Here is a 12130-nt window from a genome sequence, read left to right as displayed (position 1 = left end):
CATATACGGTGCAACCCAATATATGGTCCTATTCGTCTTCTGCAAGATACGCGCAATAGGATGAATTTATGGAGGGATTTTAGATGTGATGGAGAAACAGGTGGGCCTCATCCGTCGTTAACTAAAGCGGTGATTTTTTTTTAAAAAAAATGGTAAAAACAGACGTCTACAAAAGGCGAGGGAGGACGTACATCGCTGGTTAGGCCGAAGCAACAAATGCCTCCCCCCGCGGTGGGTTTAGATCTCTCCGTCCCCACTCCTACTTCCCCAGCCCTTCCCTCTCCCAACACCGATACAAAGCCCTTATTTTTCCCTCTCCGAGTCCTCTCCCCCATGGACTCCTCCCAACCCATGGACGAGGAGGAGAGCTCCCTTCTCCCTTCCCGCTCCACCAATTCCAATAACGAGGAAGACGACACCGAGGAGCGCGCCTACGACGCCCGTGAGAAGATCGTCGTCCGGATCTCCAACGACGACGACGAAGACGACGACGCCGGCGACGTCCCGCCCTTCTCCTGGCGGAAGCTCTGGCTCTTCACCGGCCCCGGCTTCTTGATGAGCATTGCCTTCCTGGACCCAGGGAATCTGGAAGGGGACCTCCAGGCCGGCGCCATCGCCGGGTACTCGCTTCTGTGGTTGCTGTTCTGGGCCACGGCCATGGGGCTTCTGATCCAGATGCTGTCGGCCAGGCTGGGGGTTGCGACGGGCAAGCACCTGGCGGAGCTCTGCCGGGAGGAGTATCCCGGTTGGGCAAGGCTGGCGCTCTGGTTCATGGCGGAGGTGGCGATGATTGGGGCTGATATACAGGAGGTTATCGGAAGCGCTATTGCTATCAAGATTCTGAGCCACGGAGTGCTGCCGCTTTGGGCTGGGGTCGTTATCACCGCCATGGATTGGTGAGGATCTGGGTATTTTATTCTCTCCTGGTTTAGATCTGTGCCGGATCCTGTTGTTTTGGATGCCAAAATTCTACCTTCTTTCGGAGTTTTGGTTCTTTGAATGAGATGGAAGCTAAGTTCATGCTTTTTGTTCTTCTATTTTAATTTATGACTGCTTTTTTATCAGGATTTTTTTGTCTGTCTATTTCTCCTTGTTAAAAAGATAGAGACTTTTGAAATTATGCGTCATAAGAAGCCCTCTACGTGTGTGTGTTTTCTGTTTCTCTTGTAGGACTAAGATCACCCTGAATAGGTGTGAAAGTGGTATGGATAATATCTGTTCAAATCCGTTTTCATATCTGAATCAATCTGAATATGGACAAAAATTGGAGGATTCGATTAATATCCATATCTGTATCCATATCCATCAAAGAAAAATGGATATGGATATGGATATGGATAGACAGCTATCCGATCCATATCCAAATATCCGAATCCACCTATAATCCTATATAATTTTATACAGCACTTATTAATTTTTAAGAAAAATATATAACCATATAAACATGCTAAAACTTGATTTGTCATCTATTCAGTAATATCTTTGATTCTATGATCATAAAGTTTAATTATCCAATTTATATTCCTAATTATCTCCATACTTCTAATATCTGAATTGTATCCATAATTGTTTAAAACAAATATGGAAATGAATTTTTGCATCCAAATAATATCGGTGTCTGTATTTGTATTTGTCACAAAAAATAAATATGGATATGGATATGCTGGTATCCAATCCAGTTTCAACCCTAACACTAAAACTGATCTAGTCATTTATTATGTTCGATATAATTTGGCTTTGCTTCTTAAATCATGCATTATTGTTTAAGCTTAACTTGTTTTGAAGTTGTATCTTTTATGTTTAATCCTATCAAGACCTGGACAGAAACTTGGATCTATTTGATAAATTTCACTTTTTATAGCTTCTTGCTTGGTGATTTGTAAACTTTACTACGCAGTTAGAGTCTCGGCCATTAAAAATGCAAGACTTATAAGCTAATGCCAGTTATAAGTCTAGTCTATGCTGTTAGTTACACCTCCAATCTTGATGTTTATAAGAATGTTTAAGCGAGGCATCCTTCAAAGAGTATAAGACTTGTGAAAGAATTTTTGGTTGAAGTACAAATTTGATAAGGTCCCTTGGTACCCTGCTACTTAAACCATAGGGCTCTACCACATTGAAGAGCCAGCAAGAAGGTTTGGATTAAAGTAGTGACCAACCACATGCAATGCACTTTCAAGGGAGAAAAAATGGAAAAAGAATATTATGATACAACTATAAAATATTATTTGTATATTCAGTTTATTTTACTTTCCTAAATAGATAGCGGTGTGTTTAGTCTAGTTCTTAAATAAATATCGTAGAAATAAGGTTCGCCATTTTGGTATCAGACGCGATATCGATACTATCCTAGTACAGTATTAGTACACCTGAAATGAGTATAGCTCGACGTACCAAGACTCGATACATCCCCCACATCTCAATTTGGTACTAGTATAGTGGTATGGAGTGGTATGCACATGTACGGTGAACCTTAATAGAAAATTTTCTTTATTCTGATGATGACTTCTAAATTTTCTTACACCACAACTTTCTTCAATTTTACAACCAGCCCATATTCACTCTATTTTAATCCAGATAGATAGTGACCCCTTTTGAAGGGTCTTAGTTTTTTGAATCTAGAATTTTAGATTTTTTTTTTTTAATTTCTTTCCTAAATAGATTAGCAATTTTTTTGTTTAAGTCTTAAAATCATCTAGAATTTTAGATTTTTTTTTTTAAAAATTTCTTTCCTAAATAGATTAGCAATTTTTTTGTTTAAGTCTTAAAATCGATGCCTCATTTGAAATCCTTGCATAAATCAATTATTTGTGGAATTTCCAAATTTTGGCTGGTTCAGTATTGAATTTTGAATAATATTCAAATATTACTCGCTTGATCTCATTTCTCAAATCCTTCCTAATATCAGCCACAGATGGTCCCCACGTAGGCATTTCATGTATTTTATCCATAGCAAGATGGTATTTTTGTGATAAAAAAAATGACTAATGGAATCTGAATGGAGTATTCTGAGATCTTAAAACTCATATTTTTGATACAGTTGAGATGATTTTCTTTTGAGATAGAATATCCTATAGATTTATGGTCAATGCAATAACCACTTCCATTGTCTAAAGCCCTACTTCTCTTTCATCAGCATTTAAGGTACGTCATAACATTGTTAATGGAGATCTTACATCCACTATTTTATTGGCAGCTTTATTTTTCTGTTTCTTGAGAACTATGGTGTGAGGAAGCTAGAAGCTGTTTTTGCATTTCTCATTGCAACGATGGCCTTTTCCTTTGCTTGGATGTTTGGTGAAACCAAGCCCAGTGGGAAGGAGCTTCTGATTGGTAGACACTTTAATTTGTTATACAGACCCTTTTGTTCTTGTATTGCTTCCTTTTTTACTTCATCAAGCCCTTCAAGTTACAGCGGATCCCTTGTTGCTTTACAGGGTATTGGTTCCAAAACTAAGCTCAAAAACCATAAGGCAGGCTGTTGGGGTTGTGGGCTGTGTCATTATGCCGCACAATGTATTTCTGCATTCTGCTCTTGTACAATCAAGAAAGATTGATCCTAACAAAGAAAGCCATGTTCGAGAAGCATTAAATTATTATTCCATAGAGTCTACTGTGGCCCTGATCATCTCCTTCACAATAAATTTGTTTGTTACAACAGTTTTTGCAAAAGACTTTTATGGTACTAAAGAAGCTAACAGTATAGGTCTTGAGAATGCTGGGCAGTTTCTACAAGAGAAGTATGGTGGAGGGTTATTTCCTATTCTTTACATCTGGGGAGTTGGGCTATTGGCAGCTGGGCAGAGTAGTACGATAACAGGCACCTATGCTGGACAATTTATCATGGGGGGATTTCTGAATCTTCGCTTGAAGAAATGGATCAGGGCATTGATTACTAGAAGCTTTGCAATTGTGCCGACTATCATTGTTGCTTTATTTTTTGACACGTCTGATTCTGCATTGGATATTTTAAATGAGTGGCTCAATGTGCTGCAATCTGTTCAGATCCCATTTGCGCTTATCCCACTCCTTACATTGGTATCAAAGGAGCATGTTATGGGAATTTTTAGAATTGGCCCTATTATTCAAGTAAGTTATGAACATAATTCCTCTATTAAATTGTTACTTAAGTATGTGTTGTTCTAACATATATTTTGCTTCGTGACTGTTTTTTGCTAGCTCCTTGCCTCTTATTTATTGTCTAGCCAGTGGTTTTTAGTTTTTCAGTTAATCTTCTTAAAAAGAGTTTCATTATTCCAGTATACAGTTTTAGAGTTTAAAAGAGAGCTATACATCTAGTCTAAAACTAAGGTAGCTATGGCAGACAGTTTTCTTTAATTTTTAATGTTCTGGAAGTAGCAAAATCATTCAAAAAAAAGAGGAGTGGCCTACAGATGATTGAATCTTGCTAATCTTCAAATCTTCCCTTTCATGCATTTTGGCTTTTCTTTTAATATTTAATCCAATGTATCATTTTTTTTCACATAAACTTGGATGAATCTTTATGCAAATTGTGCAGAACATATTAAGTAGCAAGAGTGTTAACTAAAATTGAACCTCGTTTGTTAGTTTTGTTCATCAAATTTTAGGTTTAGAAGTACATCTATTCTCAGTATAAAACAATTGGAAGTGGATCTAGGATTTGTGTTGTGGAATTTCTTACATGGATCTTACGTTGCTTTAGCATATCTATCAGCACTGCTTCCTGTCCTTCCACATTGATGCATCCATATTTTGGGCATTTATTTTATGTTGTCTTTTGTGTCAACCTTGAATACAACTAGCTCATTATGTTATATAATTTAAATCCCCTGCATATACCATAGCATTGGTACTTTATGGAAGTTGATCTGGCAACTTGAACTGAAAAGGATCTCCCTAGTATGGAAATAACATTTATTGAAACATTAATTAGGCTTGTCAAACTTTATCTTAACTGACAACACTGGGTTAGTGGGTTTATAACTATATATACATACACACAGACATCACACCACACACCACACACACACATGTGTATGTATAATCAGTTTTTCTTTGCTGGACTCCCTACTTGACTGTAAACATATTTGATATAGCATGCAGATTGAAGTTCATCTTTCTCTTGCTACATGCAGAGACTTGTAAAACTTTAACCGGATTAACATGCATTTCTGTATTAAAAGCATTTGGCTTGATGTACAGCCATAACTTTGTTTTTGGAATATGGTACAACTGAAATATGCTCTGGACGAAGACATAACGCATGCTAGCTTTATAGATTAGTTTCAAAAGAACTCTGACCTAATGGAATGTTTTGTAAACCCAGGAAACTCTATCTAGGTAAACCATGCTTACAGATTTTTGCTCTGGATGCAACTCTATCTAATGTGCCTTTTTTGTTACAACAGAGACAGGAACTAAGTTGTCATCTGAATGGACTGTTTCAGTCCATCAAATATGAATGCTTTAACTATTAATAATGCTAGGCATTTCGTGTGCCTTTGTGCACTATGCTGTGGAGCTATAATAGCTGCACTAGTAGGTATATGTGCTCATGCCCGTTCCTTTTGTATTCAATTCTTAGCTGGGGGTTTTAATGGTACAGAACCTTGCAGTACTCCGTAACTTCAAGCTATTTTGTCAGTAGGTGTTTAGTGAGGGTCTTATATTTAAAGATTAAGTTCTTGATGAAAGTCATATTCCTAAACAATTATTATGTCCTGGAGGATGAGATATAGCACGTTTCTTCTGACATTGCAAATTCTCAATCTATTATTAAGTTGTTTGTTAAAGTCACTATTTTCTAGAAATGGTGGATTCTTGGATATATTATGTGGGAAGTAAAGGAGAAAGAAAAGGAAGCATCCTTGAGGATTCTTCCTCATACTTGTCATGAGTTTTTAGGAACATTATGTTTTTTCCCTTGCGACCGGTTTGTGTGCTCTGTCTTCCTCCTCTTCCTTCGCTCTTGTATGTTTTCTTGCGGAAAAGAAACTGTCTGCTGCTTCTCGGAAGAGGAAAACACTGTAAACCTTCAGGAACATTATAACCATGCTCTTTTATAGTCAAACTAGAATTCACCATCATTAGTTTGAAAACCAGTTATTTAAAGTGGCATCTACTAATGGTGGGAAAATAAAGAAAAGAAGAAAATTCTTGGCTATCTCGAAGAAAAAAATAGTGATATATACTGTCAGCAAAAAACTTGTGTCCTCGATTTTATTTAACTGAATTTCACTGCTAACTAGTTAAAGAACTGGTTGTTTCAATCGTTTGCAGCCTTGCACTTTGATGGGAAGTGATGGTTAATTATTTCAAGGCGTCAAGCACTGAATTCCATTTAGACCATGTAGAGAGAGAGAGAGAGAGAGAGAGAGAGATGTGCTGAAATCAGCCTTTGACTAACTGATGTTTCTTGAAAAATTTGCATCATAATTTTCCAAACTATCGCATACTCGTGGTTCAGCTGAAGTCCGCATATAAATAGTTAGAGTACATATTATTTCACTTCTTTGCATTGTAAAGCAAGAACATGATGGCATATGATTCTAAAAAAAAAATTATTTTTATTTGTATTATTTTTAATTTTATTCAAAAGTTTGTTTCCAATTTTACTTTCAAACAAAGTGTTTGGTTTAAAGGTGATTTAAATTAGACAACTGCTTTCGGCTCCCTCGTCCATCCCTTCCTCTCACTCTCTCTCATATTTCCACGTTTGGTTCTCTCTGGAAATTATTTATTGTAAGGGGAAGGATGATTTTGTTGTCTTTTATTCAGTTGTGTTGTTCTGTTTTGTGGGTCTCTATAGTATATAGGGACCTGTGGCATACATTCCCAATACCCTTATGTTAAGTAAAAGTTGAAATTGCCAACTGGACCTGTCTCAGCTGGTTGGCACACTTCTTCTCACTTCTCATACTATTTTTTTTTTGGTGGTGGGGGAGTTTGACTTGCAATGGGGGCATGTTCATTATACTTCTCAGACACCACACACACACACAGAGGACAAATATGTGGATAAATTCCAGTGAATGAGTAGAAGATGGCTTGCCATAGCTGATCCCAAATGTTGCTTTTTGTACTTGTATTGCATGATATATGCTCATTTTTACTAAGTTAATACAATTAGGTGTTATTTACTGATGAAGTGATGAAGTCTGTTTGCATTCTTGGCTTTTTTTATAGTAAAATGTGTTGGGCTTGCTGTTGGTTATTTTTAATATGAATATGGTCAAAAGAAATCTGTGAAAAATATGTGATTCTAAATGTTCAAAATTGCATGAAGGGAAAGGGCGTAGGAAATCAGGGAGTTAAGCACCTGTTAAATGTCAGTTGGCTTTCCTCCCCGAAAGAAATTTTAAAAAGGTTCAATAGTAAATAAAACTTCAGTTCAAAGAGCTTATGGCATCTGCAAGGATTAAGGCAATATGTCCCCTCTTGCCCAGTAAATCATTTTTTTTTCATATAAACTTTTAATAAAAAAAGTCTCAGGTTTGCTTTAGAAACTAAAAATGTTTTTTCTTTACTACCGTCAATTTCAAAATATTTTAAGGCTCGTTTGTGTTCTTTAATTATATTAGAAAGGTGACTAAAGATGTATTATAGTGCACCCAATTTTATATTGATGCTAGATATTCAGTTATTTGACGTTTTACTTCCTACATCACTATCAATTAATTTCTGAGATGTATAGGAATATTAGTAGGGATATAGGGATATCAGCATATGTATTTCATATGTGAAATGTTGCACATAACATGTTTGGAAAGAGAAACATTCCCTCTTGCAAGGCTAGAATGTAAATATATCTGGAAATATACAGGTTAATGAGCTAGATCTGCAAAGTAGTTTTAATTTTAATTTTTAACTTTAATGCATAGATCCTGTAAGTTTCTTCAACCTACTGGATTTGACATTCACAATTTATTACATGGTTTGTCTTGTGGAGTATGGAGACCCAAAAGGCTATGATTCAAAGAAAATAAAAAAGTCCTTCTTGAAGGAAGGCCAATAACATAACATGAAAATGTTGGAAAGACATGCAAAGAGCAGAAAATAAATTAAAATGGTATCGTATTATAGATCATGTAAGCAGCATCATCTAATTTCATATGCCTCTGTAAATTGCTAGCGTGTATGTCCATTCACAATATGAAGAAGGCTATTAAAGGAATACTTGTGAACAGGAACTTTTTGAGATGAATCTATATGGGAAAGTACTTCTGCAGGAATAATGCATACAGGTCTTGACTTACAAGACAAATTAATTAATGCTAAAAGCAAGAAAAATGCTTGGTGATCGGACTATTTGATATCCAATACAATTGTATAAATTTGTGTTAAGAAACCAAGTTGGCTTGGTCAACTATTCTATTTTGCATTTTTTTTTTATAATCTTAAATAACTGTCTAAGTATTAGAGAATTACTTTCCCACTAGGATGTATAAAAGTAAGGATGTACCATACGTGATAACATTTCTAGGAGTTAAACTTATGCGACATACCTAACAAGACGGTCGAACAAGTATTAGACATGTGGCAGTGATGTAATCTCGTTGACTTCATTTTATAAAGCTGACAATTTTCATCTTACTTCCTTGCTCTTACTTGGTCCTTAGCAGTTCTTTTTGTGTGGGGTTATATAGTCTGGTTGAGGTCTAGAAACTAGAACCTTGAACTAGGTTAAAATTTGGACCTTGAATTGACGGCCTAGTGGTGTCAAATTGAGTTAGATGGGTCTGAGGACTACTTTTTGCAGCTAACTTATGGAGGTGCCTGTGTGCGTATGCATTCATGTGTGAGCATTGGATGTGTTCATGCATGCACGTGGGTGAATTTGTGCAGGTGTATGTTTGTGTCTTAGACAATTTACTGTGGAAGCCTGCTTGCATTATCTCATCTTTTGCAAGTTTCGTCATTCCAACTGGTTCATTTGATTCCAGCACAAAGTGATGAATATTATGCTATTAAGTTGCCAAAAATGCACTAGATTACATCAAATGTAATGCTTTCTATCTCACTTTGGAGTTGACATTGGAGAAGTTATGCCATAAAATTTGGATGTGAACTTCTGATAGTTTGAATTGTACCACACAACCAATGGCATAACTGTAATGATGTTTTAAATTTTCTAGTTTAAGAGCTGAGACAAGTAACTACCTTTCTGCTTTTCCATGTTTATATATTTATGTGTTTTTTCTATCATTAACTGTTCTTTTCTTTTATAACAGAATTAGATCATGATATTGATCTCAAGTAGTATGTAATTTACTGCTACTGCACTAGAATGTTGATGCCTTATAGAGCTGTGTGTATGTTTGCATTTTTAAAACATTATTACTGACTAGCTGTGGTGTTCTTATACGTTGTTCCTGCTTTTTTGTTGTAGATGGTAACCTGGACTGTCACTGCTTTGCTAATAATAATCAATGGCTACCTCTTGCTGGAATTCTTCTCTTCTGAAATAGATGGCCCATTGCTTGGTTCTATTGTGTGCATTGCCATAGTTGTGTATGCAACATTTATAGTTTATCTCATTTTGCATGGTGGTGAATTATCCACTTGGCTGGCATCAGCAATCCGCAAGAGCTTCTCGTGAGGATTGAACTCAAAAGAGAATTGATTTTGCTCTACCATGTCTGGAAGACACAGAAAATAAGTTTGCAATCCCATATCTGAGAGATTGGAGAAATGTTATACAGTGAAGCTGCGGGAGTTCCAAGAGCTATATTGTGCGATTGGTTTTTCTATTGCAGATCAGTCAACTAATCAGCCACATCATCATCGTGTTTACAATAGGTTTACTGTACTCTGCCACTGTGCTGAAGAGGCCAGTGGTGCGGTCACAGATGGTATGTCAATTTCACTCGATCAGTTATTCTGGTTATTTGCAGAAGCCTTTTAGGAATAGTTATCTCTAGCAAATTTTCTCATTACGAAACAGGAGGTGACAAGTAATTCCTTCACAGGTGAATTCGTTGTTATGTTGAAAAATTTGTACATGCATTGGAAGCAGAAACAGTTTCAGTAATAGAAATAAGCAGACTGAATCTTGTAACTGAGCCATGGTTTTGTCAAAACCTCAAAAGCAGATTGATGGATAACTCACACTTAAATGCATCTTCTTTTATCCTCTCGTTTTTCCCCACTGCTGGCGTCTGATGACTTCTTACAAGTCTAGTCCAAGATTTCCAGAGATTCCTTAGTTGTATGAATTAAGCAGGGCTTGCTTGTGACAGTAGTGTCTATTACTTAATATGTTGCAGGCTTGAGTGATCCCATTAGCGTATCATGGAGAAGGATTACACTAGGAGATGAAATATGACCCTGTTCACTGTTTGACAGGTATCAGGTGGCTTATCCAAGCGTGGAGCTTGTTTCTCTGGTCGCCGGATCATTGAAGTGAATACCAAGAAACATATAAAAACACATCTGTAGGCAACTTGGGGCAGGCAAAGTTTCAATTGCAACTCATGAGAGAAGCAGCAGCAGATAGACTAAATCAGGGAGGTTTTCTTTTATTAATCCACTGAATTGTGTAATGTGGTAGCATCAGTCTAATGTTAGAAATTTGGCTGGCATATGTCTCTCTTATATAAAATAGACCTACTGAAATTACTGAATAGAAGGGAGAATATCTGGAGCCCGGGTCATCATTTAACTGAATACAGATACATGTGCTAAAAAAAAAAACCAGAGAGAGAGAATGGCTTAGTTTCTGATTTAGTATGCAGTCATGATGCACTAGAATTTAAATCTTCTTTTCTTTTTTTATATTCATACCACCAAAACCCCAATCAATCATTATAATTGTTCCAGTGGTCATTATTTATCACAAGAAGAGTTTTAATATTAAAGTAATCATTGAAATACTATAATTATAATGGGAAATGATGAGCAATAATATAAAAAAAAAGGGGATAAATTATGGTTTTGGTTTTCGAACTAAGTTTGGTTTTATTAAAAGATCTTTAAATTTAAAAAAATTAAAGTTTAGTTTCTGAACTATTTAAACTATTTTAATATTATCTTTAGGCATAATTTTGATAGTTCTCTTATTGAAAGTATGATGTGGCAACTATCAGTGTTTATGTGAAATAAATTTTGCTCGTGTAGCTTAAATCAGCACTAGCATGGTTTAAAATATTTTAAAAAATATTATTGATGTGGCTAAAATTTTTAGTTTTTTTTTTTTTTTAATCTCTCATCTCTCATCTATTTTCTTCTTATTCTTCAAAATTTTAATAAAAAAAAAAAAAGAGAAGGAAAGCTCTCTTTTTCCTATGACCCTTGCTTCCTTTTTATCATAATATTTTTTTTATCTCTCACTATGAGTAATTCTTTGTGCATTGTATGTGATGCAGTAAAATTAATGTAGAGTGTATCATTCAATCACGTTGGACTACGTAGCGTCATTAATAATATGATAGATATTTAATGTCATTCAATTCTTTTCATTAGATTTTTGTCGATGAAAATATTATTTTTCTTCATAGAACAAAAAAAGAATGGTATTATTATTTTCTGATACTTTATATGATTTTTGTGAATACACATGACATCTTGAATAATATATATGATTTTTTCACGTCTTTATATGATATCATGTTGGTCATTATAACTTTCTGATATTTTGTATGATTTTCTATGAATATATATGATATTTTGAACAATATATATGATTTCATGTGTTTTTATATGACATCCTAAATAATATATATATGGCTTTTTGATGCTTTATATGACTTTCTATAAATATATATGACATCTTGAATAATATACATAACTTCTTATGAATATATATGACATCCTGAACAATACAATATATATGATTTTTTATTTTTTTATATGACATCTTAAAAAATATATATAGCTTCTTAATGCTTTATATGATTTTCTGTGAATATATATGATATCTTGAACAATATTTATGACTTCTTGTGAATATGTATGACGTCTTGAATATTATATACGACTTCTTGTGTCTTTATATGATATTCGAAATAATATATATGGCTTTCTTATGCGTTATATGACTTTCTATGAATATATATGATATCCTAAATAATATATATGACTTTCTATGAATATATATGACATCTTAAATAATATATATGACAATCTGATGCCTTATATAATTTTTTATCAA

The 12130-nt window shown here is 35.0% G+C and overlaps 1 protein-coding gene across 1 annotated transcript; it reads left to right on the top strand.

Moving 5' to 3' along the window:
• The first annotated feature begins 207 nt into the window (after positions 1-207).
• On the top strand, positions 208-10859 carry LOC105058435 (metal transporter Nramp6). The gene is made up of 4 exons (XM_073251847.1): positions 208-896; positions 3197-3335; positions 3439-4089; positions 9371-10859. The coding sequence occupies exons 1-4, from the start codon at positions 217-219 to the stop codon at positions 9578-9580; spliced, it is 1680 nt and encodes a 559-aa protein (XP_073107948.1). The 5' UTR covers positions 208-216; the 3' UTR covers positions 9581-10859.
• The last annotated feature ends 1271 nt before the right edge of the window (positions 10860-12130 follow it).

This window comes from Elaeis guineensis, chromosome 2, assembly GCF_000442705.2.
Source record: "Elaeis guineensis isolate ETL-2024a chromosome 2, EG11, whole genome shotgun sequence".
Lineage (NCBI taxonomy): Eukaryota > Viridiplantae > Streptophyta > Magnoliopsida > Arecales > Arecaceae > Elaeis > Elaeis guineensis.
The sequence above is the reverse complement of the archived record's forward strand: the minus strand, read 5'-3'. Positions and strand labels throughout refer to the sequence as shown.